Below are 26,425 nucleotides of genomic sequence, written 5' to 3'. Positions count from 1 at the left end.
TACTGTGGACTTCTCCAATGCCTTTAACCTTGTTGACAGATCCGCATTACTTTATGAGGTCAGATTGAGGTGCCCTTCTATATCCTTGTGGATAGAATTCCTATATGGTCAAGCAGCAAGGTTATATCTAGGGGACACACATATTTGGTCTTCTACTGGAGTTCAACAAGGAGACCCCTTGGGACCACTTCTCTTTGCCCTTGTGTTGCACCCGCTCTTGCATAATATTAGAGACAATTGCAAGCTTCTTCTCCATGCATGGTACCTGGATGATAGCACACTTATTGGAGATTCTGAGGAGGTGGCCAAAGCCTTAGACATCATTAAGGCTATTGGCCCAAAGTTGGGCCTTCAGTTGAATATCAAGAAAACCGAGCTCTTTTGGCCCTCGTGTGATGGAAGGAAGCTGCGTGAGGGGCTATTCCCGGTTGGTATCGGGAGGCCGCCATTGGGGGTGAAACTTCTTGGGGGAGCTGTTAGCAGAGATGCTAGTTTCATTAGCAACTTAGCCATAAAGAGAGCTGAAGGCGCTGTGAATTTGATGCGCCTTCTTCCACAATTGTCTGACCCGCAAAGTGAGCTCCTTCTACTTCGGTCTTGTATGGGTATTGCTAAAATTTTCTTTGGGTTGAGGACGTGCCAACCCGTTCACATGGAGGAGGCGGCGTTGTTCTTCGATAATGGATTACGCGGGGCAATTGAGGACATTGTGGTTTGTGGTGGCCCCTTCTTTGGCGACTTACAGTGACGACTTGCTTCCATACCCATTCGTTTTGGTGGTTTGGGTTTATACTCGGCAGTAGAGGCTACCTCATATGCTTTTGTTGCCTCAAGGGCCCAATCTTGGGTATTGCAAGACCACATATTACGGGATAGCGACATTTATGGTATGGATTCTGATTATGCTTGTGCCTTAGATTCTCTTCGTAACAAGCTTCCGGACATTGATCTTAGCAATTTTACTACTAAGGACACCCCCCTAAATCCCACAATACACTGGCGAGTGCCCTTTTTAGTAAAATTATCCAAGATATGGAAGTGAATTTCAATATGACGGCTCGGCAGAAAGCAGTTTTCCAGTGTTTACGTGCACCACATGCTCAAGATTTTCTTCTAGCTATCCCTATAGATGGGCTAGGCCAACATATGTCTCCGGTGGAGTATCGTACCATCCTCAGATATCGACTCATGATTCCAATATTCCCAGCCGATGGGATATGTCCGGTGTGCCGCAACGCATGTTTGGACTCTTTTCGGCGAGCATGCAGTGATGGAATTTATGCATAAGAAACAATCCTATGTGCTCATACAAACCCTAATGCTTGGATCTAGGTTTCTCTATTGTACATGCTTTGAATCCAAGACTTATAAACCCTAGATCTATCAAATAAGAACTGAAATAAGGGTTTAGTAATTACCTTTGATTGTTATATAGCAATAACAATCAATCCTTGCTTTGATTTGCTTCAGAAAGCTTAGTGCCTCAAGTGTTGCACCTCTAATGGAGTCACAAACACCACTAAGCAACTTTGATGAAGAGGGAGGAGAGAGGAGGCAGCCAAAACGTCCAGAAACCCTAATCTCAGAGTTGTCCACGTTTTTGGGCATAAAGGGCTCTTTATATAGGTGTAGGCTATTAGGGTTTACAACTAGGAAACCCTAATCTGACTGCTTAGGCCCTAAGCAGCCCATGGATCCCTTTCTTTATAGTCATGGACGAAATCTTATGGGCTTCCCCATAAATATCGTCCACTCCACTCTATGGAGTCCATTAGCCCACTCTTGCAATTATCTTATAATTACAATTCCAGTCCCTTAAGTTTAATTAATCTCTTTTAGTCACAAAATTAATTCATAATTAATTCTCGACTAATATTAATTAAACAATATGATTTCTCCTTTAATATATTATTCTTATAATATATTAATAAATCATAATTCTCCTTAATTCATCCTACATATTGCTATGGTGAAGGCAACCCAAAAGGACCATGCTCATAATCGGGTCAAGTACATACCAAAATAGTTATGGACTTAGACACTAATCCAACAGTCTCCCACTTGGATAAGTCTAATAACTATTCTGCGTATGACTTCAGAACCTGATCAGCAATCGTAGCTTTCAAAGCCGCTGTCAACTCTGATCTTATCAGATACGCGTGTCCTTTAGATAAGGGATTATATATTCCTTCATTCTACAAGATATCGTATAGACATGAGACATGGTTTGAAATCATTCTCTCAGTCTACGCGTCGTTTCCCGATTTCCGATTTATGACAACTGACTAATTGAACAAATCAAATCAGTCCTGGCCCGGCCGAGCACTTTCCTTTGTCATCACTAAATCATCGAGGGGCCCACAGATATCGCTTTTATCCCACTTTGGGTAAAAGGAATGGATAAACTTTGACTCAAATGCTTGCTTGCACCTACTAATCGAATCACACACAACAATAAGTTTTATAACACCAAGTTACTGGTGCGTTTACTTATCATCAATGTGCAACTGATCAGCAAGTAACAACTCACACGTCTTGGTTTCAAGAATATACAATATTATCGTCTCACCAATCACTCGTGATAAAACCATGAAGCGATTCAAGTGAGCGTGGGTTTAATCCAATACTTTAATCTTATCAAAGCACTCATGAACTCTGCAGCAAACTTGTGCTATGTCTAAACACTTTAGACAATCTACAGACAGATTCATGACAGTCTTCCTTCATACTTACTTCCAACGTATGACCGACTGTGGAGGTTCGAATAACCTAGTTATTCTGGAAGTCAAAACATGCAAAATGAAACGCAATAATAATATTAATCCTATATGGCCCCAAAACTTTTGAGCGTAAATAAAAACACTTTTATTTAAACACCATATTGATTACTCATTATTGATTGCTTACTGTTTTAGAAAATCAACTTATTACTCGAATTATAACCACAATTGTCCCATGCTCCAAGCATGCACACTTTGGTTTCCTATGGTCCATACTTTATGAAATAGATCACTTGGAAAACTTTTCCAATGAAACTCATTTCATAATCCCCAATATGTCAGATTCTAACATTTTATGCAACGATCTTTTCGTAAAGTCATAGCACAAAAGACATCAAGACTTGGCCAATGAAATCACAAAGTACTCTATCTGAAATTGTTACAAAACAATTATATAGATGTGATGTCTCTCACTCAAAGTACATTCCTTTGAACATCCTTTTTGCATAAAAGTTTCTAATCTAGACATATTTCTTAATATCCAACTCCCATTAATGGAAACAATTTTCATATTTGCCATATGACACCTCATTCTTCATAGAATCTTATCTATTCATAATAATGTCAATATAGTCCATCCAGTACTATACTTCCAACTACTCACAAGCGACAAATCCTCAGTGAACCTCAGATCGTCCTTTGATAGTTGTTTAATTATTTTAGTCAGAACCAGTTCTAGTCCCTTTTCCCTCTTAATGCCCTAGGCATTTGGAAAATTTTAGAATGGTCAAATATTATAGCATATGCAATCGATCCTATACCCGAAGCGTATTGGACACGATGCATAATGTCTCATATAAAGACGTGATACTTTATCAGCCTTCTGCCATAATATTTTATGTGCCATGTTCCCGCAATTCGAACTATGAAGAGGGATGCCGTAATCATAATCGAATTTTGAGAATGCACTATGTATCCTTGACTAAATTTATTAACATTTCTCGATCTAAGCTTTAGAATTTTGAAACGAAGTATAATGTTCTCTCCCTTAATTATAGCAAAACAACTTTTCAACCCTTGCAACTTTGCAAAGTGAATCTTTGTTTTCTATAATTAATATTGCTAACTTGCAATACTTACCATAATAATCATGCTCCCACTAACATGATGATTATTTTCTTACCAGCATAAAACTTATGCTCCCACTAGCTTTGACATGTATTCAGAAAACAATTGAACTTCTAGAAAACAATGCTTATTGAATTCCTTAAGTTCATATTTCTAATACCTAATGCTTTGATAAGCCTTTATCTAAGCTTTTTAAGCTCATACACCTTTGCCTTAGATATCTCACATGTGTGTCTAAACAATTCAGAATTTATGTTACTAAGTCCCAAATGTTCAGATCAATTGCCAAATCTCACAATTCGAACTATGAAAAGGGATGCCGTAATCATAATCGAATTTTGAGAATACAATTTTCTCAATTGCTATCTTCTTAAAATCTCTCTTAGTGAAAGCATTTCCTCACAATCATTTTCATGAAGGAGGAAAACCTTATGACACTTAGATTTTATGATGTATGTGTTCCTATCCATGTGAATTTGTCAAAACGAAAGTTTGCGGCAAATCTAGAACCATATGGACTGAACTTGTTCAATCTTGATTTCTTGCCTCATGGTAACATGAATGCCCACCATGTCTTCCAAGCAACTCACCCTTTCGTATCAATGTACTTTCCATTGATCAAGGTGCTTTGTCTTTATGCATTCAAATGAGAACTCAAAGAACTCACATGCATAATTAACTCAATTGGAATGGCACAGAAAAAGAGTATGTCATCCACGATAGGCTTTAGACCTCAAGTCGTGTGCTAGTGATGATCAACTAGGTTTACTCTTGATTTGTTCTTGAAACTTTTCAAGACCATTAAGACTCCCACTGACTCCTTGACATATAAGATTCTCTTGTCAAGAAACATTTCTTGACAAACAAATATTCAAGAGTTAGTGTAGCCTTTTGTCAAGTTCAACACTTCACACAATTGGTCCTGGTTGGTCTTTGTCTTATCCAAGACATCACAACTTACCAATTTCAAATGTGCAAGAATAAGAAAACTTTTCCAAATTCCACATTTGTCGAGTGTTATAAACCTACTTAAGACTTGTCACTCATGTCAGAATCTTGACTCTAAGACTTGATATTGGAACGAAGTATGATTGACTTCTTGATTTAACCATTTCTACAATTCTCGATTCCTCTTCTTAGATATGCAATTGCACTAAGACTCACTTAGAGGATCTATTGAGATATGGTTCTTAATCATTAAGACTTATCATAAAACACAATAAAAGGTACTCTCCCTTCTTCTTGGAATGGAGAAACTTTTATCTTTCTGCCTACTCGATTCTTTTTATTCGTTCTGCTATTGATTGAAACTCTTTCAATCAACTCAGAATTATACTTAATCTTATAAGTATACCCATATTTAATAAACTTTAGTAAATCATGACGAATATCTTTATCACTCTTGTGGTGGACTTGATCAACGCACAACCTAGTGTACTCGATCTCCTAGTCCTTCTCTTGACACTTTGTCAAAGAATTAGTCTAATTTCCAAATATGAAGTTTCTCATTCATCACGCAACCAAGTTCCATGATTCCAAGTTTCTGTCCAACTGAAACTTGGGCGATGAGAATCTTCCTTTATTTGGAAAATCCTCGACATTTCACAAATAACATAATCAAGAATCACATCCAATTCAACATTGCTAAAATTAGAAATACATAAACATCCATTTTCACATATGCCATTGCAAGGATAAATAAATAGGACGAAATCAAAATTCATTTTATTGCGGAAAAACTTGTCCTTACAATGCAATTCAAATGAAAACTATGCTATTTCAATTTCTAAGCAATCTATTCTAACTCTAAAGTAGTAGCTCAAAAATCCGATCTTCAAGCAATGCGATCGAAATCCATTTCTTCACGATCAGATTCAGCTTACTTCTTCCCTTAAGCTTCCTCTCTTTTCTTCGATCCTACAAAACATCAAAATGTAATCTTATCACATCATGTATTGAAAATCAAAGAATAGGAACTTATAGAGTTAGTTATTGGATTTTACCTGAAGTAGAGCCATACGTCTTGACTCTCCCATCTCTTAGATCTCTCAGGTAAACAGGGAAGATTCATCTCCAATGCCCCTTTTCTTGGCAATAGAAGCAGATTGACTCTTTTGGAATGGCACAAGGAACTATCTCAGAATTTACCTTTTCTGGATTTCCAACGTCACCATTATCAATGTCCATTGAAGTTTGGGAGTTTGATTTGCCAGACAAATTTGCTCGATTAGCACGCCAAATCATTTCTGATTCAGCAGCTATAAGCAAATAGGTCAAATCAATGAGGGTCACGTCATGGTCCATCATATAGTACTCTCTAACGAACTTACTATATGATTCAGGAAGTGACTGAAGAACCCAGTCAACAGCCAACATTTCTGAGATATCGACACCCATCATTCTTAACCTATCAATGTGTGACTTCATCTCTAAGACGTGTGCACACACAGGTTTCCTATCTTCGTGTTTACTTGCCAAAAGGTCTTGAGTGAGCTTGAACTTTTCAAGCCTTTGAACTTGTGGGTTAGGGAGAATAATTGGAGGAGGTGGAGGAAGTGAAGCATGACTCTCATTTCCTTGATCGTATCGAGGAACGCCATCTTCATTTGGAAAGATTGTTCCAAGGGACTTGGGATGACCATTGTAAGATTTAGACATCTACAAAACGGGAGAATATTCAAGTTAGTTGATAAGAATCCTTGATGTAACACCCAAATGAAACATCAAGGCTAGGATCCAACACAACATTCTACAACCTAGAAGAGGGATGCCGTAATCTAGTTGCAGAATATTTGAAGGTAGGTAAATGACGATTTACCAATTTCCACCATGAAAAGCGAAAAAGAAATTTAAGTTTTAAATGAATTGAAACTCCTAGATCTTTTGAGATTCATTGAACTTTTCAATGGCATGTTTTATCTCGATTATGCCCTTCTATTTGTGACTGGGATGCCGAGGATCACAAATAAGGTGTGAATAACCATGCGAATGTACTTGGTGCACTCAATGTCATGCTCACCTAATCAATGTGCCGGTTAACCACACACGCTCCATTGATCTATGACAGACATCGAATCACCCTTCGCCACCAATGCCAAACCCAAATTAGTGTGCCGGTTAACCACACACGCTCCACTAACGTTTCGACAAAAATACAAAGTGTAATTCCATGGATTAGCATACAATTCCACATATTTTCCTAAAGTAACTATGATTTGGGAATTTATAAAAACATTTAGTTACTTTGTACTTCATTATACTTATAATGGAAGGTTTCGTCCTATCCTACCCGTTCAGCTAACGACCCTCCACTAGTCAAGAGTGCGGTGGGTAAGAGTGGATACCCATTCAATCGCCATTTTATAGGCAATTTCCTTAAACACCCCTTATAGACCAGCTTCGTGAATGAGGCCTACTAACGGTAAGACTGACTCTTTACTCATATATATAATATTAGACTTTTAATGTTACATATATATAGTATAGGGTGTATTTTACACTTTTAAAATACTAGGTGGTTTTATTAACTTTCTCTTTTAATTAAACTTTTAATTAACTTAACAAAACCATGAGGATGTAATTTGAACTTTTCAAAATACTTGAGTTTTAGAATTTAAATATTACATAATTAAACTATTAATCAAAATTTTAAATTCCAAAACTTGAGGGCAAGTTTTGAAACATTTCAAAACATTAGGGTTTAGAATTTAAATATTTCAACATTAAACTTTTAATCAAAAAATTTTAATTCCAAAACTTGAGGGCAAGTTTTTGAAATTTTTCAAAACATTAGGGTTTAACTATTTAAATTTCAAAAACAAACTTTTAAGTTCAAATTTAAACTATAAAACCTAAAGGGAGTAATTTGAAACTATTCAAACTTACTAGGGATCAAATAATATAAATCAAACAATTAATTTAGTGATTATCTATATTTGACCTAATTCAATTTCTTGTAAGATAAGTTACCCAATTAATACAAAATAATCAATTTTAATCATATAAGGAATTTATTATCTAATCAATTGGTAATTATCTTGTGTTTTGGCAAGGATAATCATTTAATTAAGATAAAATTCGGATTTTAACTTCAAAAAACGATTTAGGCATCAAATCCAAGCCAAAATAGCAACAAAATCTCGAAATATCCTCTGCCTGACGCACAAACTTGCCGATTCAGCTCTGAACTCGCCGAGTAGGGCCAACTCGCCGAGTCCAGATACCGACTCGCCGAGTTGAGTCGGGCAGAGGCAAAAAATTCGATTTTCAGCAAGCAAAACAGTTAAGCATCACATACAATTGAAACCAATCAAGGCTCTGATACTACTGTTGGAATTTATGCATAAGAAACAATCCTATGTGCTCATACAAACCCTAATGCTTGGATCTAGGTTTCTCTATTGTACATGCTTTGAATCCAAGACTTATAAACCCTAGATCTATCAAATAAGAACTGAAATAAGGGTTTAGTAATTACCTTTGATTGTTATATAGCAATAACAATCAATCCTTGCTTTGATTTGCTTCAGAAAACTTAGTGCCTCAAGTGTTGCACCTCTAATGGAGTCACAAACACCACTAAGCAACTTGGATGAAGAGGGAGGAGAGAGGAGGCAGCCAAAACGTCCAGAAACCCTAATCTCAGAGTTGTCCACGTTTTTGGGCATAAAGGGCTCTTTATATAGGTGTAGGCTATTAGGGTTTACAACTAGGAAACCCTAATCTGACTGCTTAGGCCCTAAGCAGCCCATGGATCCCTTTCTTTATAGTCATGGACGAAATCTTATGGGCTTCCCCATAAATATCGTCCACTCCACTCTATGGAGTCCATTAGCCCACTCTTGCAATTATCTTATAATTACAATTCCAGTCCCTTAAGTTTAATTAATCTCTTTTAGTCACAAAATTAATTCATAATTAATTCTCGACTAATATTAATTAAACAATATGATTTCTCCTTTAATATATTATTCTTATAATATATTAATAAATCATAATTCTCCTTAATTCATCCTACATATTGCTATGGTGAAGGCAACCCAAAAGGACCATGCTCATAATCGGGTCAAGTACATACCAAAATAGTTATGGACTTAGACACTAATCCAACATGCAGTTCATTGCAAAGAACTCCCGGGGTTCAAATAAAGGCACGATATGGTTAGGGATGTTTTGGTCGACATATGTAAGCGTGTCGGGGTTTCTGCCAAGAAAGAGGCTCCTGTGAATTTCCTGACTGACCCGACAGAAGGAAGGTCAACCCTTAGACCGGCTGACGTTTTGATTTTTGGATAGGTTGGAGGGAAACACGCATGTGTGGACCTTACAGGGGTATCCCCTCTCGTAAGTTTGAGGGTCGGGGGTTTCACGGCGGGACAAACTGCTTTAAAAGCTGCTACATGCAAGGTCACCAAACATGAGAAACCGTGCATGGAAAATCAACACGCGTTCATACCATTTGCATTTGATACGTTTGGTTTCCTTGTGTCGGATGCGGTGTAGCTTCTTAGTAGACTACAACGGATCATGCATAGCAATGTTATATCCCTAGATCTATGGATGTAGTCTTCAAAAGAATTGGTTTTACCATACAAAAGAGCTTAACGGCGCAACTTGTTGCCTGTTTGACTTCTCATTAGCAGTATGATGATAACTAAAATTCAAATGTGAATTACATTATAATAATAATAATAATAATAATAAAGAGCAACCTGATCCATGACCCGGACTTTGTGTTAGAGTAACAGAGAAGAAGAGAGCACTCTGTGGCGGCGGGAGTCCGATAACTGGATTTTATGCATATTACAGGTATGTTTCTTCAAAAACCAATCAAAAGCTTGGGATGTTTCTGTTTTTTATTTTGTTGATGACTTCTAAATTGATTAATTCGTAGTTTTAATTTCAAGAACCTCAATTTTCTGCGTTTTGGGTTTTATTGTTTGAAAGGGATATCCTCCATATGTCGTGTTTTATATCTCTTTCTTACTCCCAATAGAAGTCCCTTACGATTTTACAAAGTCTAACCAACTACCATCTAAATTCAGTTTTGGCTTATATTTTATTTTGTTGATCACAGAAATGCGTCGTTTCTAGGTTAATGTTGCTATGAGTCCTTGGAAATGATATTTAAAGAGTCAAATCTGGAATTCTTTATGGGGTTAGCAATGTTTTGGTTGGGAAATAACCTTTGAACAATATGCAATTGAATTTGTATCTTTATTTTATTAATTATAATACCCAGCTGTGAAGTAATCATATTCGTGTATTAATGCTGGATATGGAGATGTGATCCAAATTTGGAAGAAGATGGTATTTTAGATGACAGTTTGTTGGCTAGAATTGGGATATTTAGCAATCAACCAACCATGTTTGTTTTCCACATAATAATCTTTTTCATTGCAGTAACTTGAAAAGTTTGATTTGATCCAATTGCAAAACAAACAACCGGCTCTTGGTTTTCTAAAAAAAAATGGAAGATAAAAGTCTGAAAGAGGAGAAGAAATATGCTGCTGATATGGACTCCATAACCAAAGCACATGCACGCATCAAGCCATATGTTCACAAAACTCCTGTCCTATCTTCTGAAACCCTTAATTCCATTGCTGGAAAAAATTTATTTTTCAAGTGTGAATGCTTTCAGAAGGGGTAATAAATGTGTCTTTATCTTGTTATGGAAATTACCATGGAACCTAGCATGCTTATTTCAAGTTTGATGATTATCAGTGGAGCATTTAAATTCAGAGGTGCATCGAACACTGTGTTTTCTCTTGAAGACGAACAAGCTGCGAAAGGAGTTGCAACTCACAGCAGGTAAATAGTATTGAGTTTTTGAATGAATGAAATTCAAAATTGAGTTTTTACTAGTTCAAACTAAGTAACCATGATTCCTGGAAATTAGTGGTAATCATGCTGCAGCACTGGCTTTGGCTGCAAAAATGAGAGGAATTCCTGCATATATTGTTATACCAAAAAATGCTCCGAAATGCAAAGTTGAAAATGTGAGACGTTATGGAGGGCAGATTATATGGTGTGAGCCTACTATGCAATCCAGAGAGGAAACTGCAAACAAAGTCTTAAATGAGACAGGTGCTGTTCTTGTTCATCCATATAACGACCCTCGTACCATAAGGTAACTTCATTTTTCTTATATTTAAATATCTTTTCTTATAATTAAATGATGAATGATGATATCCTCCTTCTCTTTCAGTGGCCAGGGTACATTGTCACTTGAGTTTCTTGAACAGGTCCCACAACTCGACACCCTAATAGTTCCAATAAGCGGTCTGTATACTCAACTTGTTTGAATATTTTGGGGTTGAATTTGGTTGTTGATGTTGGTTAGAAATGTTGTTTGTGTAGGTGGTGGTTTGATATCTGGGATCACAATTGGAGCCAAGTCCATGAATCCGGGTATACGGGTTATAGCTGCTGAGCCTAAAGGAGCCGATGATGCTGCACAATCAAAAGCATCTGGTCAGATCATCACCTTGGCTCAGACCAACACCATTGCTGATGGGCTTCGAGCTTCACTTGGATCTCTCACTTGGTAATAATACATACAAAATAATCAGTTTTGTACATATGTAGTTAAGATCAAAATTAAACCAAGGTTTGGTTTTTGTTTTTGTTTATGTTTATGTTTATGTTTACACAGGCCCATTGTACGGGATCTTGTTGATGACATTATAACTGTTGAAGATAAAGAGATTGTGGATGCTATGAAATTATGTTATGAGATACTTAAGGTTGCAATCGAGCCCAGTGGTGCTATAGGCCTTGCTGCTGTTCTCTCAGATAGTTTCAAGCAAAATCCTGCTTTCAAGGATTCTCATAACATTGGGATTGTGCTTTCGGGAGGTAATGTGGATCTTGGCGTTCTGTGGGAATCATTGCATTTGCATGGTTGATAAATTATATTCAACTGAAAACCATAAACCCTAAAACTTCAGACAGATATAAGATTGTGTTGTTGATTTGTGTTATTAAGATGGGTTGATATTCTGGCAAAAATAAGGAGGCCCATGAAACCAGATAAAAAAAAGCATTAAAATCAGGGGGGAGTGATGAATGTTGAAAGTGTTGTACAATTTGTTTCAAGACAAGTTTGTTGGTCAAATTCATGTTTGGATGTGTGTCGAAATAGAATAATCATTGTCCCTTGTTAAAGGGACATGAGCTTGTCTTTTTCTTTTCCGACATTGATTTGAAGAATGGTTCTTGAGTTGCTGCAAAGATGATGATAATCTTTCAAGATTTGGAATGCATCCTGGCAGCATTTCGTCTTTGCAAACAAGAAATAAATCATGGACTGACATTAAAAAGATAAAAAAATTAAGCAAAATATCACAGATTCAATCCCCCAAAAATAAATCATGGACAAGGATTTGTTATCGATCATTGAGAATATATTGTGCTACTCCACCCCTGAAACACAATACAATACAACATGAATATGCGAAAATTGCAAATCAAAAGTGATAAAAGAGAAGCAATAGAATATGGGGAAACATGCAGGAATCACAATTATAGCACATGATCACAAACATGCAGGATAACAACACCTGATACAAAATCAAACCACCACCTCTTACTAAATATGGCAAGTTTTTGCGTAACAGATAGAAAAGAGATTAAACCGATACTAAAACATAGTTACAAAAATGTTACATAAAACGCCTATCCAACACCTTTTTTTTTTTTTTTTTTTTTGGATTTTACTTTTTCTTTGAACTAGAGATTAAGCCGTCTTTTACCAAAAATATGAACATTCCTTGATCTTTAGAGCATATATAATGGATGAATAAGATGGAATGCCCGGTTGACATATAGTGGATTAAACCCAAACATAAGGATGTTAAAGTTGACATATAATGAATTTGAAATTCAATATCCATTGAACTTTTTAAAATGAAAACAGGAAGGCCCACATTGTAGATATTAAATTGGAAAGTTGTATGAAAAATAAAATGTTATTGTGACAATCTAATAACTTTATACGGTTGAATGCACTATGTATTACCCTTAGACAGTAACATTCATATACAAAAAAGCAAACCAAACCAACCCAATCCATTCATAATTGTTTAAACAAATTATACCAAACTCATCTATTTCAAAACTTATTAAACCAATATCAAACTATACTATTCCAAAATCAACCCACCCTTGACAAAACTTGCCAAAACACCACTTGAGGTCACAAAAATTGCCTTTTCTTTATACACTGTTGAAGAATTCTATTCATGGCTGGAACCTGGGGGTGAGTGAGACCAATCGACCATGGTTACCCAACCATGATCCAATCAACTATAATACAACAACGAATTGACAATGAAACAAGCATTTACTCGACTCTTTTGGTGCACATTAAAATCGCATGCTTCATCTCCTCTGTACCTAGCCATGTCTGAACCACCACCTGCCCAAAATATGTATACACGGATATTTTATTTAAAACAAATCTGAGATAAAAAAATATATGTTGCAATTGGTAATAAAAGTATATTTATGAGTTTATATTCAAGCAGCAAGTTTGGCATTCAAAAGTCAAAATGTACCTCTTGTACTTTGTCTCCAGCTCGAGCAAGCAATTTGTACTGATCCTTGAACATGGATGCCATATAAACCTGCCAAGAATTCATAAAAGATTTAACTTTATTCAATACCCGATACCTAAAACAAATCAAGAACACTTGCAGAGAGTTTCTTTTGAAACAAACCAAAAAAAAATACCTGAAATGTTGGGGTCAAACCAGGGCTCAAGAAAAAACGGCCTTTTGTTACTAACTCAATACCCTGGTATTGCTGCAGTTGTTTGATAAGAAATTCAAGATCATCCCAGTATTCGATCTACATACAGAACACAAGAGTAAGCTTGAATAGGATTAAGTGCAAGAAATAGCAATTGATTTGTTTATTGTAGCATCCAAAAATAAATGAAAGTATGTTGCTAATTCCTGCATTTCTGGTAAGAAAGAATAAATAGTGAAACGGGTTTAAAAATTAAAAACCTCATCTTCAGGTTGAGGTTGGTGTGCTTCTAATTTACAATCCAAGGTAGCATGAGCATAAGCATGAGCATGATGATCAAGAATAGCCTCCAAAGACTTGGTCAATGGATCTGGCTGCCACAAGATAAGCATCACAACAGATTTTATGCTTTTTTGAGAAAAAAAGAAATATTATCATAAAAAATTGAAATTATTCAAGATAGTTTACCGTTATTTCCTTCAAAGATAAGTATATACGTTCAAGCAAAAGATCTAACTGATGAACTTTTGCTTTTAAAACCTGTAAACCAAAAGCTATCCTTACTTTGTGTTATTTGATACCAACAAAATTTTCCATTTTTGGAAAGATTTTAATTTTACATTAAGTGGGTTTCAAGTACCTGCCCGATTTTGAAAGATGGGTTTAAAGTGGCATCCCATGACACTTCTGTTTGGTGTATCATCGCAGCTACTCCTTCAACCTATAAATATAATAATATAAAATCACGATTCAAAACACAAAGAAACATCATGTGATGAGTTCCCTGAAAAAGAAAAAATCGTTACTTGCCTCAACAAATATACCAAAATAAGAAATCTTTTTGATGCAACATGTCACTATATCTCCAACATTAAGCTTAGCCTGCGCAACCAAAATATAAGAGCTTGAAAATTAAGAAAAAAATAGGAAATGGGCTAAATGCAAATAGCAACTTGCCTTCATTTATCTGTGTATTATAGCATCATACTTTCATTTCTTTCTATTACAGCATTGTACTTACAATTTTTTCTTCTTACCAATGCATTCTATTTTGAAACTCTTACCAATTATATCCTTCTGCTTTCAATTTTTTTTTCCTTATTATGACATTATACTTTGAAAAATCTACCCAATTATAGCAGTGATAACTATTTTGTATTTGAATGACACTGCTATATTCCAAGTACAATGTTGTAATGGGAAGAATTGAAAGTATGATGTTATAGTAAACAAATCAATGGAAGTATGTCACTTATTCTTCAATTTAACCAAATTAGAAAAAGATTTGTCTAAAAATTTGACCATGAGGTTTCTCTTTCTCTGGATTGACTCTTCCTTCTCTTTTGGCTTCACAGAAAATATTAGCTTCCTTGATTCTCTGTCGGCCAAGATCACATTCACTTTGATTTTCTGCAAAAATATTGTGATGATCATTACTATCTTCAAAGGAAATGCTGCAATTTCTGAAAAATCTAAAAGAAAATATTCATACCTGACCAACAAAGGTTGACAAGTATTCGAGCTTTTCTTGGTCATAAATTGTTAGAAGATCTTCAAGTTTCATATCTGGTGATATTTCGCCCTCAATCTTTTCAGAATCTATGGTTTGATCAGGAGTTTCTGTCTTGCTTGTATCATCATAGCTTCCAATAATGCCCAAACTCTTCCTGTATGTTGAAGGATCCAAGCCTTTTCTCCTCAACCAAGACTCAAAAGCTAAAAACTTCCACTTAGTGGCAAGATTTCGATATGGCAAAAACCCTATCAAAGACCCAAAAGAAACCTGTAAACATGGGCAAAATCATGACACAAAGAAAAGGTAAAAATCCAAGATCACAATTCACAAACAACACTTTGGTAAAGAGGAAGGTAGCTCTTGGTATAATGAATCCACACATAAAAAAGAAAGAAAAACACATGAACACTTACAATGAATCCTCTGGTACTACAGTTTATCAGTTCCACTACTCCTCTTCCTGTAGTCTTTATCATATCCTCAGCCCTTTTCCAGTCCATATCTTCACACTCCTATGATTGTGACACTTGGGATTCAGGTTTCATTAAAATCCACAACAATTAGTAAATTAATAGTCATAATAATATACCTTTGAGAATGGTATTGAAGGTAAGTTTTCACTTGTTCCAGCATTTGGTATCCGATTCTTAATCCTAGTAATCTTTCCCCCAATGTTGGACATCTCTTTCACAGATTGATCTAATCTATAACAAAGTAAAAGTAAGATAATATATTGAAGAAGAATAGATGTGTGCAAATTGATATGGGTGATTAGGGAATCTTTAACTTAAACTTCAGTAGAAGAGAAGACCACATGTATTATAAAACAGCTTGAAGTACCTTTTAGGTGGTCTTTGCAAGGTAGCGTCTGCTACATTTCCACTAATTTCCTGTGAGGGGTCAAGATCGATTGCTACTGCCACATGCCTTGTATGAAAAGTTATTCCATGATTTCTTGAACTATTGTCTGTGTCATCAATATCAGATCTTGATTGATTGAAATCTCCAAAAGCTTGATCCAGGTTGCTCTCACACTTTTGTTGGATTGAAACATCTTTTTCGGTCTGGTATGTACTCTCCTTTATAATATCATTTGTAGAGTTGACCTCGTTATTTTTCATTAGAGGTTCAGGATTCCTCACCAATATCATATCACTAAACCGTTCCTTGTCATCTTCTTTACCCATTTTCAGAGATAAATTTGGTTTGAAAGACAAATTGGAAGGCATGTTTGTCCCAAGACCATCCTCTTCGAAAGTATTTGCCTTCCATAAAATAACATTTGGATGCCTACAAGTATTTGGATCCTTAGCAACTGCTTCTTTAGGTCTCTTTCCTTTGTCGTGTTCTGGGTTCAATTTTCTGTCTTTTATCTAAGCAAGCCACATAAATGCAGAAAATTATAACAAAATCAAATCAAATCAAGTTAAAAGTGAAAAATATCAACACATTCAAGAATCGTTCGTACCAATTCAACACACCAAAATCAAATCAACCTTCAAATTCGACTTATACATACAAGCTTCAATTAATAGTTTTAAAAGGCTCTTTTTTTGCAACATGTTGTGATAATCATACATTTCTAGAAGACAAGAATTAGTGGTAGCAGTTCAAAGTTCAAACACCACCCACATTTAGAAAATCATACACACACAAACATTAGATAGTTACGAAGAGAGAGAGAGAGAGAGAGAGAGAGAGAGAGAGAGAGAATCAGACCTTGGAAAGGGCAAGCTCGGGGTTTTCACCGATTAATTTACCAAGCTTAAGCTCAATTTGGTCCCAATTGCCAAGTTTATTTTCATCTTTAGCAGCAAAAACTACAAAATTCTTTTGCTGTTTAAGAGGGAAGGGAAGATTTCTAGAGTAGTTTGGGTTTATATAACAAGGAATAGTAAACTTGGAAGCACTGCTGATCATAGCAGTGGTCAGAAAGAGGGTGACCATTTTCAAAAAAATAGAACCACATCCAGAGCAGATGAACACCTGTAGAGTACTGCGTCTCTTGTCTCTGTGTCTGTGTGTGTGTGAGAGATAGAAAGATATTTTTAGTTCTAAAGTATTTTAAGAAATATACATTATAGTTCTAAATTTTTAATTATATAGATAAAAAAAGGGAAAAAACCATTAAAACAAAAAAGGTATATATTCTTACCTGTAGAACATTTTCATCAAGCTTTTTAAAAATAAAATAATTTTTAGTGTTTTCGAAAATAAAAAAGATTATACATATATACGGATATACCGGAAAATAATACTTTTTGCATCTGGAACATCTAAGATAGATATCTAGATTTTGTAAAAGTTGTTCTTGTTTGTATGTCTGGAAAATGAACAAAATATCTTAAAATAAATAAATAATGTATTAGTATGAAATATATATAAAAATAAATCTAAAGTCATAAAGGTAAGTAAAATGTTAAAAAACGTCAATACCTTATTTGAATAAAACGTCAAAAAATTAAATAAAAATAAACACAAATAATAAGATGTCGTAATTTTTTTGTCATTTTATTAGAAAAGAAATAAAAATATTACAGAAACTTAAAAAAAAAACATAATTAAAAGAAAGTTTGGACCAAAAGTCCAAAATTACAAATAGTTTACTCTAATTCTAATTAATTGGTAGACTTAATTTAAGGAAATGGTACTTATGATTATGAAAACTTTTTCGAAACTGTTAAAAATGCATTTATTCAACGCTTTTTGACAATAGGTATTTATAAACAATGTTTATAGGGTGTTTGTTTAACAATACTCTTCTTATTTAGTATCAATGAGATTATCAATATTGATACAAAATCAAGTTTCATTGAGTTTATCGATATTGATACAAATATTAAAAATAAAGTTCGTGCCAAACAAAAAGCGGATATTAATAACTGAAAAAAAATATATCATTTTTAATTTAAAAGAAGACGAAAGTGGAGAGAGGTTGAAAGAAGATGTTTTGTCTATTTAGGCTAGGAGACATACAAGACTCATACCTCTTTATCACCAAACTCCATCCCACCAACTTACATGATCCATACACTTGACTACTTGAGGGTGGTGTGTCCAAGCACCCCCACACCCTCAGAGAAAGAAAACATAAAAGAGGGAAATGGACGTGCCCATCCACCGTCTTTGTCTTGTCCGGACCCTGAGTCACACCCGGGCACGGTGTGCCCAAGCTACTCAACTACCCGTGACCACCGAGGTGGCCACATCTGTAACGCCCCGATTCTCAGATATCATTTAAATAAGAGTTATTGGATGAAGCTCTACTCGACGAGTCGGTTGACCTACTCGTCGAGTAGCAGCGGGGTGGGATCGCGTGTTAAGTGACCTACTCGACGAGTCCATATTGGGACTCGGCGAGTAGGAGCTGGCAGATGAAACCCTAAATCCCGGGGTTTTGCACCCTATTTAAGGAAGCATAAGCCTCCTTTGGCCTCTTTGCAGTCCTTGAGAGCTCAGAAAAACCCTAATTCGTGTGGTGTTCATTCTTGTGTGTGTAAAGCTTTGGAGATGAGATCTTTTGAGGAGAGAAGCTTGGGGAAACAAAAGGCTAGGAGCAAGGAAGTGTGGGAGATCAGAAATCTACCTCAAATAGCATCATTTGGAGGTATCAAGTCGTCACATTTTCTCCTTTTTCTTTCTAGACCTCTTTTGGTTGAGATCTAGGGTTTTTATGGTTTGGTTGAGATGGTAATGTGGGATATGAGCTAGATCTGAAGTTGTAACTTCAGATCTGTAACCTTCTTGGGTTCTAGAGTCATAAAGCTCTGATTTTGATCGAGAATGAGGCCCTCCTTGTGCATAAAGCCCCATTAAGAACTTAGTTTTGGCATTAAGAGCCTTATTAGTCATGCATGCACGTAAAGTTTGCAACTTTACGTGAAAAGCATGCCCTAGAAGCTTGGATCTGTGATTTGGAGCCGATGCATGGCTCAAAACAAGTCTGTATGGAAAAAGGACTGAATGGACTCGGCGAGTCACATGAAGATGGTCGTGAACTTGACGAGTTGGATGAACAACTCGGCGAGTCCGATGAAGATCACCATAAGACTCGACGAGTTGAAGAACAACTCGGCGAGTCGGGTGAGTTTTCCCTAGGATATGTATGTGTGTACCCGTCGAGTGGCAAGGAGGGAACTCGACGGGTGGCTTAGAGTTTGATCGGGAATCGAAGGAACTCGACGAGTCACCCCGATGACTCGGCGAGTGGAATGTGCTTCGAGGAACTCGACGAGTAGCCAAGGGTACTCGGCGAGTTGGGGGTCAACATGGACTGTTGACCTTGACTGAGGACTTTGACTTTGACCAGGGGTTGACTGGTGGGTTATGGAGTACCTTATAGAGTTAAGGACTTATGAGTATATTGTACTATGGTCATAGGTGGTGGAGCCTGTGACAAGTGATCCGAGAATTGGAGTTTACCTTTCGAGTCGGTATCTGCGAGGTGAGTCATCCTCACTATATTGATAGGGTCTACGGCACCAAGGCCGGCCCTTTTGTTGTTATTGTTATGGTATGATACATATGGTTTGGTCTGCTAGATCGGAATCAGAGTAGACAGTATGTTATGCTTTATGATCCGTAAGGATTGGTATGTTAGTGACCTGCTAGGTCGGTACTCTCGTTACGAGAGGATTCTATGGTTGATGATCAGTATGATAGATATGTTTGATGTTGTATATGCCAGTATATGATAGTTATGTGAACTTGGTTATTTGCTTATTGGTTGGGTTGAGGCGGTGCTGCTTTGTGCTGAAGGCCAACATACCCTATGAGCGGTCCGGGGAGACTGCAGGCCACGAGGCGGACCAGTCATGCCGAAGGCTCGGGATAGATTCAGATAGACTGTAGGCCCAGTAGGGCGGTCCAGTTAGGCCGATGGCCCAGTATGCATGAATAGATTCAGACTGTAGGCCCGGTAGGGCGGACCAGTCAGGCCGATGGCCCAGTATGCATGATTGATTGATTGGTTGTTACTGATATGGTATTGTCAGTGTGGTATTGGTATTTTGGGGGTAGCTCACTAAGCCCTCGGGCTTACAGTTTCAGTTTATTGTTTCAGGTACTTCAGGAGATCGTGGCAAGGCGAAGGCGTGACCGTACCGCTCCTCATCCTTACGATATGATTTTGGGACACTCTGATGGATATTGATTTGAAAACATTTTGTAAACAATACTATTTGACTTTTATTTATGGTTGAAAAAGTTTGAATTTAGCGTAAAATTTATGGACGTTACAACATCACTCCCCCAAATATGATCGGTCCTTGTATGCCATACAAGGCTACAACCTTAGTATATGAATTAGAAAATGATCATTTAATTAAATCTCCAAAATAATTAAACAATAAATACATATGACAACAAAGTCGGTACGTATCGAAATAGAACTCTTTGATACGAATATGATAATCCTTTTATTCCTAAACACTATTATATATTCTCTATTTTCAAATAAACAAAAAAAGTGTTGCCATCAAATTAATTAAAAATCAAAACTGAGATTAAAAGTTAATTAACTAATTAATGTAAACAACAAAATTCTTTCCCTTGATTTTCTTGCATGCAAATTGCGATGTTAGTTTATTCAGATGTTTCTGGTTCTGCCTCTCCTCCCGCAGAGTCGACTGTTTTTCCAGCAGCTTCGGAGTTCTTCTTCATGGAGGCTGTGTTGGAGAGGTGAGCATAATTACCTTTCTCTTTAAATAGCTGAGAAAAGTGGGCCCTGCAAAATAAATTCCCATCTAAAGCTGCGTAATTTGACGGTGTCAGTTTGCACCCTCCTTGTACACATTTGAAGCACTGCTTATGATAAAATTCTCCCTCCACGGTTACCTATATAAAATATAAATAATTATTATATATTATCTCAATCGATCGTAAAACTATATAATACTTAGGGACCCATTATAATTTATACATCATACTTTCAAACTTATGGGATCAAATACAAATCACAAACCTTTTCTAGTGGATAAACAGTTTTATGACAAACTGCACATTTATCTTGGGTCCCACTGAACATCGTTGACATTTTGCTTGGGCTCTTTCCCTGTTTGTTTAATTATAAACACAATATATATATATATATATATATATATATATATATATATATATATATATAAAGAAAGAAAGACAGACATGGTAAATTAACTGATTGTACGTACCATTTCACTTGCTTTGTTTGCTGCTATGATCATAAAATTTAGGTCAGATCCAGAAACTTGATATCAATAAATCATATGATGTAATAATAATAATAATTGATAATATATTGTAGGTAGTAAAAAAGCATGCATTTGAGTTGAAGAAGGAAGGAAGCTTACATGGTACTCTGGATATGCCTCCCATCTCCTTAAACTTTTGATCAAAATGCGGCTTGCAATACAGTTTTCCCTCCAATTGAAAGTAGCTACTCATCTAGTATATACATACATCAAATTTTTTAAAAAAAATAATAATAATAGAAGATGTTCTTGATTGAAATACAGTTTTCCATGGTAACAATTATTTTGGTGTATAAATATATTATATATAATTAAAAGAGGGAAATGAAAATATATAGCAGCATACCACAAGTTTCCCATTGCACTGGGTGCATCTAAAGCAGGACCGATGGAAAGGGACTCCATCAGCAGAAATCATTTCAACGAAATGAACAGTCTTATCACATGCCTTACATTTCTGTATTGTCCCACTAAATGCCATTTTCCAATTCTTTCTTCTTCTTTCTTTTCTTGCTTAATTAATTTTGGTTATAATCTCAGGACAAAAAGCTCTCAAGTCTCACCACAAAATGAAAATGAAAATGTAAGGCGGGGAAGCTTTCATCTTTCCTCATGACATGCTTTAGATGGTGTTTTCTGCCCATTCAAAACTGTTTTCGAACTATAAAAACTGAATGCCGTTTTTGAGTGGACAATATTTGTTTTCACATCAAAGGTGGAGCTATATACATGCTTTCTTGAATTGGCCAGGAATCAACAATTTGGAGAATAATCAGGAAACAATAATACACTTTAACCCCTTGCATTTTCTTCATGTAGTCAAATGCAACATAAATTTTCACACATCCAGACATCCTCCCTTGTTTTTCCACCAACAAAATATTCTATACTGATTATATATATATATATATATCATGTCTTTCTTTACTAACATCCTACTTTTTGATTTTTTTAATAAACTTTCACATGTTTTATTTTTATCTTTTATTTATTAAAGACAAAATTGTATACTCATGGGCTTCAACTTATGTTGTCAAGTCTTTCTGAATCGAGTATTTATTGTCACAGAAATGTGATAACTCTTTGAAACTAATTGTGTGCAACACATTTCTTTCAATTTTCATCATACCCCTATTTCTGACAATCATTACAAAAATGAAATGAAGCTGCATATAATCAAATTCGAGTAACAAATAAAAATGAAAAGATTTTGCGTTAAAAATCAAGACTTCCACATGGTTTGCTCTGTATATTCTTGGCATCATTGTGTTGATCATCATTTCGGTTCACACCTCGGGTTCTCCCAATCCCCAGCTTTGGCAAACCCCGATTAAGCCCCTCCAGCAAAACACAAGCTTTACACCATTTCTGCGAGTTTATAATAAACACTTAAACTTGGCTAAAAATTACTCACCTAAATGTTTACATCCCCATATATTATTATTATTATATCAAACAAACATAAAGTTTAAAAAAATATATAGATATTATTTTACCTGGCTAGAAATATATCCACAGCGTTGACAAGTTCCCTGCTCCGGCATTTTTGTAGATGTGGCGATCCTGAAATCTTCACCTGATTTGATGATGTCAAGTATGGCTCGGGGTCTATTACATAACCAAAATAATAATTTTATTCAATTATAAGTCAAAAATATTGGAACTCTTTTTCCATTAAAAAAAAAACATACCTGATTCTCTCTAGATCTTTAATGAACTCTCGAGCAAATCCACGATAAGCATTTGGTGAATATATGCCTGCATTCAATCATTTGGCTGACTATTAGTCAAATGCCTACAAAAGTAAAAATTCCTTTCACAAAGCACGATAACAAACTTACACTCGGTTGAAAAGTAGTCCAGTTTCTTGAAGTATGCATACGTAACCAGTAGTTAAGGTTATCAATAGAGATGAATGAGAAGCCATTAACAAAAATTCAAAATAAAAAAATAAAAAAAATGCACTTAAAGAGTTTAACATAAAAAAGGATATATAACGATTTCCTTCTCATATGTGTATTTAAATGGCTTGCATCTAGGAATTGGTCCATCTTCGCCAGTGATTATAGATGTGCATCTGCTTAATCTATAACCAAAACCACAAGTAGATTGATTACGTGACATGGAGATATAACTTATAAACAATACTACAAGAGAATAAAATAAATCAAAATCTTGAAAATTTTACCTAGCAATATCACCTCGCAAAATATTCAACAGAACTGTTTCAGCAATATCATCAGCATTATGCCCAGTAACTAGCTTGTCCACTTTTAACAAGGCAGCACCACGATCAAGAGCCTTAAAGAGAAATTCAAATCATTAATGATTAAGCTCAATTAGAAAGAAAAAAAAATCATGAGATAAACTGATAATGCAGAGAGATTATATCTCATTAATTTGACTATTACCTGGCGACGAAAAACCCCACAAAAAGTGCAATTGTTCTTAAGACCGATCATCTTCACAATCTCATCCATTGTCCATCCATATAGATCCTTATAGGAAACAACTTTGAGTGGCAGACCATACTGTAAATCATAAACAAAAAAATATACACAATGTTTTGGTTTATCAGTTAAAACTTACTTTCTAAAGAATAAAATGTTCCAAAAGTTATGAGATTATAAACTATAGCCAGCTTTGAAGAAGATAAAGATAGCATTGATTTACCTGAATTTCATTTCTTTTAACAGTTTCGAGTGAGTCATCCCTGTAGCCTGTGATCCCTTCATCAACTGACAAGAGGAAGAGATCCAAGCCATAGTTGTGGCGACGGTTTAATTCTGACATTACATACGCAAGAACTGTGGAGTCTGCATACAATTCCACATACACATATATCTATCATGGGAAGAAAGAATTCTTGACTTCAAATTTTGAAAAGAAAGGAAAAGTTGCATTTGCATCTATCCTTAGGGCATCCCAAAGAGAATTGTTGCTTAGGTTTCTAGAATATTCATTTCTCTAGAATCGAGTTAGTTTAACCAAATTATGGTACAAAATTATAACTTTTATTGTATTTTAATTTCATATAAGTTAATTTCCGTGCCAAAATATATCATGTTTCAGGCAAATAAGATGTTATGCAGTTTAGTAAATTTTACCTTTTCCACCAGAAGCACCTATGGCAATGCGCTCTCCTGGCTTAAAAAGTTTGTTGTTCACAATGACACTATGAATCTCTTCCTCAAATACCACATAAAAGCATTCTCTGCAAATCTTAATACCCAACAAAATTTTAGCTACACATGACCAGCAAAAAGGGCACACCTTCAGAAAACTATAAATTTGGATTAATGGTTCATCTATTGATTCATTTCTTCAACTATTTTATTGTAATTATTTCAATTTTCCATCTCCCTCTTTCTAATAAACATGTGGAGCTCGCCTGCTGTGACTAAACCTATTGTTTTTGGGGTTTAACAAAATTGCGTAATCGGCCGTAAGCAGTATTTGTGCAGTGTGACAGTTCAATGTGATGAACTCGAATTCCATGAAAGTTTAAAGAAACTCTCATCAATTTCGAAAGGACGGAATGGCGTACATGTTACAAATCAATCTTTGTGCATTCTAGAAAATCTAAATTAGTTTATTCAACTTCCACGATTAAATCACATGACTGGACGAGAAAAATCACACGCATGTAAAAGTATCAGCCATAAAAGATGTGAATATGACTTGCTAGAAGAAGATTGTGTCATGGATACAGATATATGAATAAATTACGATCAAAAGAGAAAAGGGGCGCGGGAGTAGGAAGTAGGGTATTACTTGTTGAAGGGTTTTAGGTCGTTTGAGAGCAGGCCTCCGTTGGTTGCAGATGCTGCACAAGCGGCTTTTGGTCTTCTCGCCGCCGTGGGTTCCGTCCATTGATTGTGCGCAAGCAACAAAACACAAACACACACACACGAGCTCTGTGACGGCGGGACGATTAACTACCTCTGGGAGTCGGAGATGCTCCGATTTGAGCCTTTACTGTTTTCCCTCTTTCCTCTAATTTGTATACTCTTTCCACTTTACTCGTTGATTTTTAGAGTCAAATTAAAAAATCGTTTATTATTTTTGGATGTGCAATTTAATACAAAATGTTTATTATTGACAGATTTTTCAAAAAAGCCATTGACATTTTTATAAAAATTTACAAGTCAGCCCTTTTAAACTTACAAAAATCACTTTATCATCTTTCAAAAACTTACATAAACTTACATGGACAGTTTTATTAGACCACATGGTATTTATGGAAAAAATCTTTCACCACTTCAGTTTTCCCTCACTCCCCCATTTCCTTAACTAAAAGGCATGAATTTATCATCTTTCACTACAATTTATTTTTTTATTTTTCTAAAAAATATATTTTATACAAATTATACTCATTTTGTAGGGAATTAAAAACCATGAATTTTGATATATTCTTAGTAGGTATATAATTTAATAAATATTAAAAAAAAAAACTGACCAATGAGAATATGATAGAGAGAGAGAGAGCAGGGAGGCTTCCCCTCATTCGTTTCCCGCACCCTCGGTGTTACGTTTTGAGGTGCGGTATTCGTTCCCGCACAGCCTTCCCGCTACGTACCTTGTGGCTAGAGCTGGCAAAAATCAACCAAATCCGCCAACCCAACCCAAAATTAGGCTGGTTGGGTTGAGATTTTCAACCTATTTAACCTAAATGGGTCAACCCGTCTAACCCATTTAATTGGATAGGTTGGGTTGGGTAAAAAATATCAACTCGTCAACCCATTTAACTTTAATATATATATATATATATATATATATATATATATATATATATATATATATATATATATATATATATATATATATATATATATATTTAATTTAAAATTATTTGAATATTATCATGTATTAATTTGTAAATTATAACTTTGCATTATTATTATCTATGTTTAATAAAATTCAATCCTAATTTCCATCATTTTTTTAGCGACGATAATACTGGTCACTCTTCAAAATCACTGTGAAACTAAACATTTTTAATGTTATTTGAACAATTTATTTGTATTTATGAATTAGGATTGTGCTTTTGTCATAATTACAAAGTCTTATTTACGTTTTATAAT

The 26,425-nt window shown here is 35.4% G+C and overlaps 4 protein-coding genes across 6 annotated transcripts; 1 reads left to right on the top strand and 3 right to left on the bottom strand.

The window, feature by feature from the left end:
- Window positions 1–9,552: 9,552 nt before the first annotated feature.
- SR (serine racemase) lies at window positions 9,553–12,041 on the top strand. 2 transcript variants are annotated; one of them, XM_079083949.1, is made up of 8 exons: window positions 9,571–9,656; window positions 9,925–10,005; window positions 10,251–10,493; window positions 10,572–10,658; window positions 10,747–10,977; window positions 11,056–11,129; window positions 11,208–11,394; window positions 11,503–12,041. In XM_079083949.1, the coding sequence occupies exons 3-8, from the start codon at window positions 10,318–10,320 to the stop codon at window positions 11,753–11,755; spliced, it is 1,008 nt and encodes a 335-aa protein (XP_078940075.1). In that variant the 5' UTR covers window positions 9,571–9,656; window positions 9,925–10,005; window positions 10,251–10,317; the 3' UTR covers window positions 11,756–12,041. The 2 variants fall into 2 exon arrangements, with proteins under 2 accessions (XP_078940074.1, XP_078940075.1); XM_079083948.1 differs by lacking the exon at window positions 9,925–10,005 and having other exon boundaries at window positions 9,553–9,656.
- A 797-nt stretch (window positions 12,042–12,838) lies between these two features.
- Window positions 12,839–17,166, bottom strand: LOC145165244 (uncharacterized). The gene is made up of 13 exons (XM_079083947.1): window positions 16,834–17,166; window positions 15,955–16,487; window positions 15,704–15,818; window positions 15,528–15,626; window positions 15,091–15,381; window positions 14,901–15,008; window positions 14,409–14,480; window positions 14,239–14,319; window positions 14,067–14,138; window positions 13,859–13,972; window positions 13,581–13,697; window positions 13,406–13,474; window positions 12,839–13,266 (listed from the first exon to the last, which is right to left on the bottom strand). Exons 1-13 carry the CDS (start codon window positions 17,059–17,061, stop codon window positions 13,192–13,194), a joined length of 1,974 nt encoding a protein of 657 aa, XP_078940073.1. The 5' UTR covers window positions 17,062–17,166; the 3' UTR covers window positions 12,839–13,191.
- A 3,364-nt stretch (window positions 17,167–20,530) lies between these two features.
- LOC145162220 (LIM domain-containing protein WLIM2b-like) lies at window positions 20,531–22,011 on the bottom strand. 2 transcript variants are annotated; one of them, XM_079081425.1, is made up of 5 exons: window positions 21,688–22,011; window positions 21,441–21,534; window positions 21,282–21,304; window positions 21,077–21,166; window positions 20,531–20,949 (listed from the first exon to the last, which is right to left on the bottom strand). In XM_079081425.1, the coding sequence occupies exons 1-5, from the start codon at window positions 21,820–21,822 to the stop codon at window positions 20,698–20,700; spliced, it is 594 nt and encodes a 197-aa protein (XP_078937551.1). In that variant the 5' UTR covers window positions 21,823–22,011; the 3' UTR covers window positions 20,531–20,697. The 2 variants fall into 2 exon arrangements, with proteins under 2 accessions (XP_078937551.1, XP_078937552.1); XM_079081426.1 differs by having other exon boundaries at window positions 21,282–21,301; window positions 21,688–22,009.
- A 355-nt stretch (window positions 22,012–22,366) lies between these two features.
- On the bottom strand, window positions 22,367–25,355 carry LOC145165243 (cytoplasmic tRNA 2-thiolation protein 1). The gene is made up of 10 exons (XM_079083946.1): window positions 25,116–25,355; window positions 24,449–24,563; window positions 24,015–24,157; window positions 23,753–23,872; window positions 23,530–23,642; window positions 23,335–23,427; window positions 23,183–23,223; window positions 23,033–23,099; window positions 22,838–22,949; window positions 22,367–22,709 (listed from the first exon to the last, which is right to left on the bottom strand). Exons 1-10 carry the CDS (start codon window positions 25,212–25,214, stop codon window positions 22,557–22,559), a joined length of 1,056 nt encoding a protein of 351 aa, XP_078940072.1. The 5' UTR covers window positions 25,215–25,355; the 3' UTR covers window positions 22,367–22,556.
- Between the last annotated feature and the right edge of the window lie 1,070 nt (window positions 25,356–26,425).

The sequence above is a fragment of the Lactuca virosa genome, chromosome 3, assembly GCF_052849685.1.
Source record: "Lactuca virosa cultivar CGN04683 chromosome 3, Lactuca_virosa_CGN04683_v6, whole genome shotgun sequence".
Taxonomy (NCBI): domain Eukaryota; kingdom Viridiplantae; phylum Streptophyta; class Magnoliopsida; order Asterales; family Asteraceae; genus Lactuca; species Lactuca virosa.
Note: the sequence above shows the minus strand (reverse complement) of the source record. Positions and strands in the feature narration are given on the sequence as shown.

What these genes read in the sequence shown, in the direction of transcription:
- SR (XM_079083948.1), top strand. Translation starts at nt 10,318, where the DNA reads ATGGAAGATAAAAGTCTGAAAGAGGAGAAGAAATATGCTGCTGATATG. An exon ending in TGTGAATGCTTTCAGAAGGG is followed by an intron (nt 10,494 to 10,571) that starts GTAATAAATGTG and finishes GATGATTATCAG; the next exon opens with TGGAGCATTTAAATTCAGAG. An exon ending in AACGACCCTCGTACCATAAG is followed by an intron (nt 10,978 to 11,055) that starts GTAACTTCATTT and finishes CTTCTCTTTCAG; the next exon opens with TGGCCAGGGTACATTGTCAC.
- LOC145165244 (XM_079083947.1), bottom strand. Translation starts at nt 17,061, where the DNA reads ATGGTCACCCTCTTTCTGACCACTGCTATGATCAGCAGTGCTTCCAAG. An exon ending in CTTCAATACCATTCTCAAAG is followed by an intron (nt 15,627 to 15,703) that starts GTATATTATTAT and finishes TCACAATCATAG; the next exon opens with GAGTGTGAAGATATGGACTG. An exon ending in TATCTTTGAAGGAAATAACG is followed by an intron (nt 13,973 to 14,066) that starts GTAAACTATCTT and finishes ATCTTGTGGCAG; the next exon opens with CCAGATCCATTGACCAAGTC.
- LOC145162220 (XM_079081425.1), bottom strand. Translation starts at nt 21,822, where the DNA reads ATGGCATTTAGTGGGACAATACAGAAATGTAAGGCATGTGATAAGACT. An exon ending in AGTGCAATGGGAAACTTGTG is followed by an intron (nt 21,535 to 21,687) that starts GTATGCTGCTAT and finishes TGTATATACTAG; the next exon opens with ATGAGTAGCTACTTTCAATT. An exon ending in CAAACAAAGCAAGTGAAATG is followed by an intron (nt 21,167 to 21,281) that starts GTACGTACAATC and finishes TTAAACAAACAG; the next exon opens with GGAAAGAGCCCAAGCAAAAT.
- LOC145165243 (XM_079083946.1), bottom strand. Translation starts at nt 25,214, where the DNA reads ATGGACGGAACCCACGGCGGCGAGAAGACCAAAAGCCGCTTGTGCAGC. An exon ending in AGGTGCTTCTGGTGGAAAAG is followed by an intron (nt 24,158 to 24,448) that starts GTAAAATTTACT and finishes AATTGTATGCAG; the next exon opens with ACTCCACAGTTCTTGCGTAT. An exon ending in TATGAGAAGGAAATCGTTAT is followed by an intron (nt 23,224 to 23,334) that starts ATATCCTTTTTT and finishes ACTACTGGTTAC; the next exon opens with GTATGCATACTTCAAGAAAC.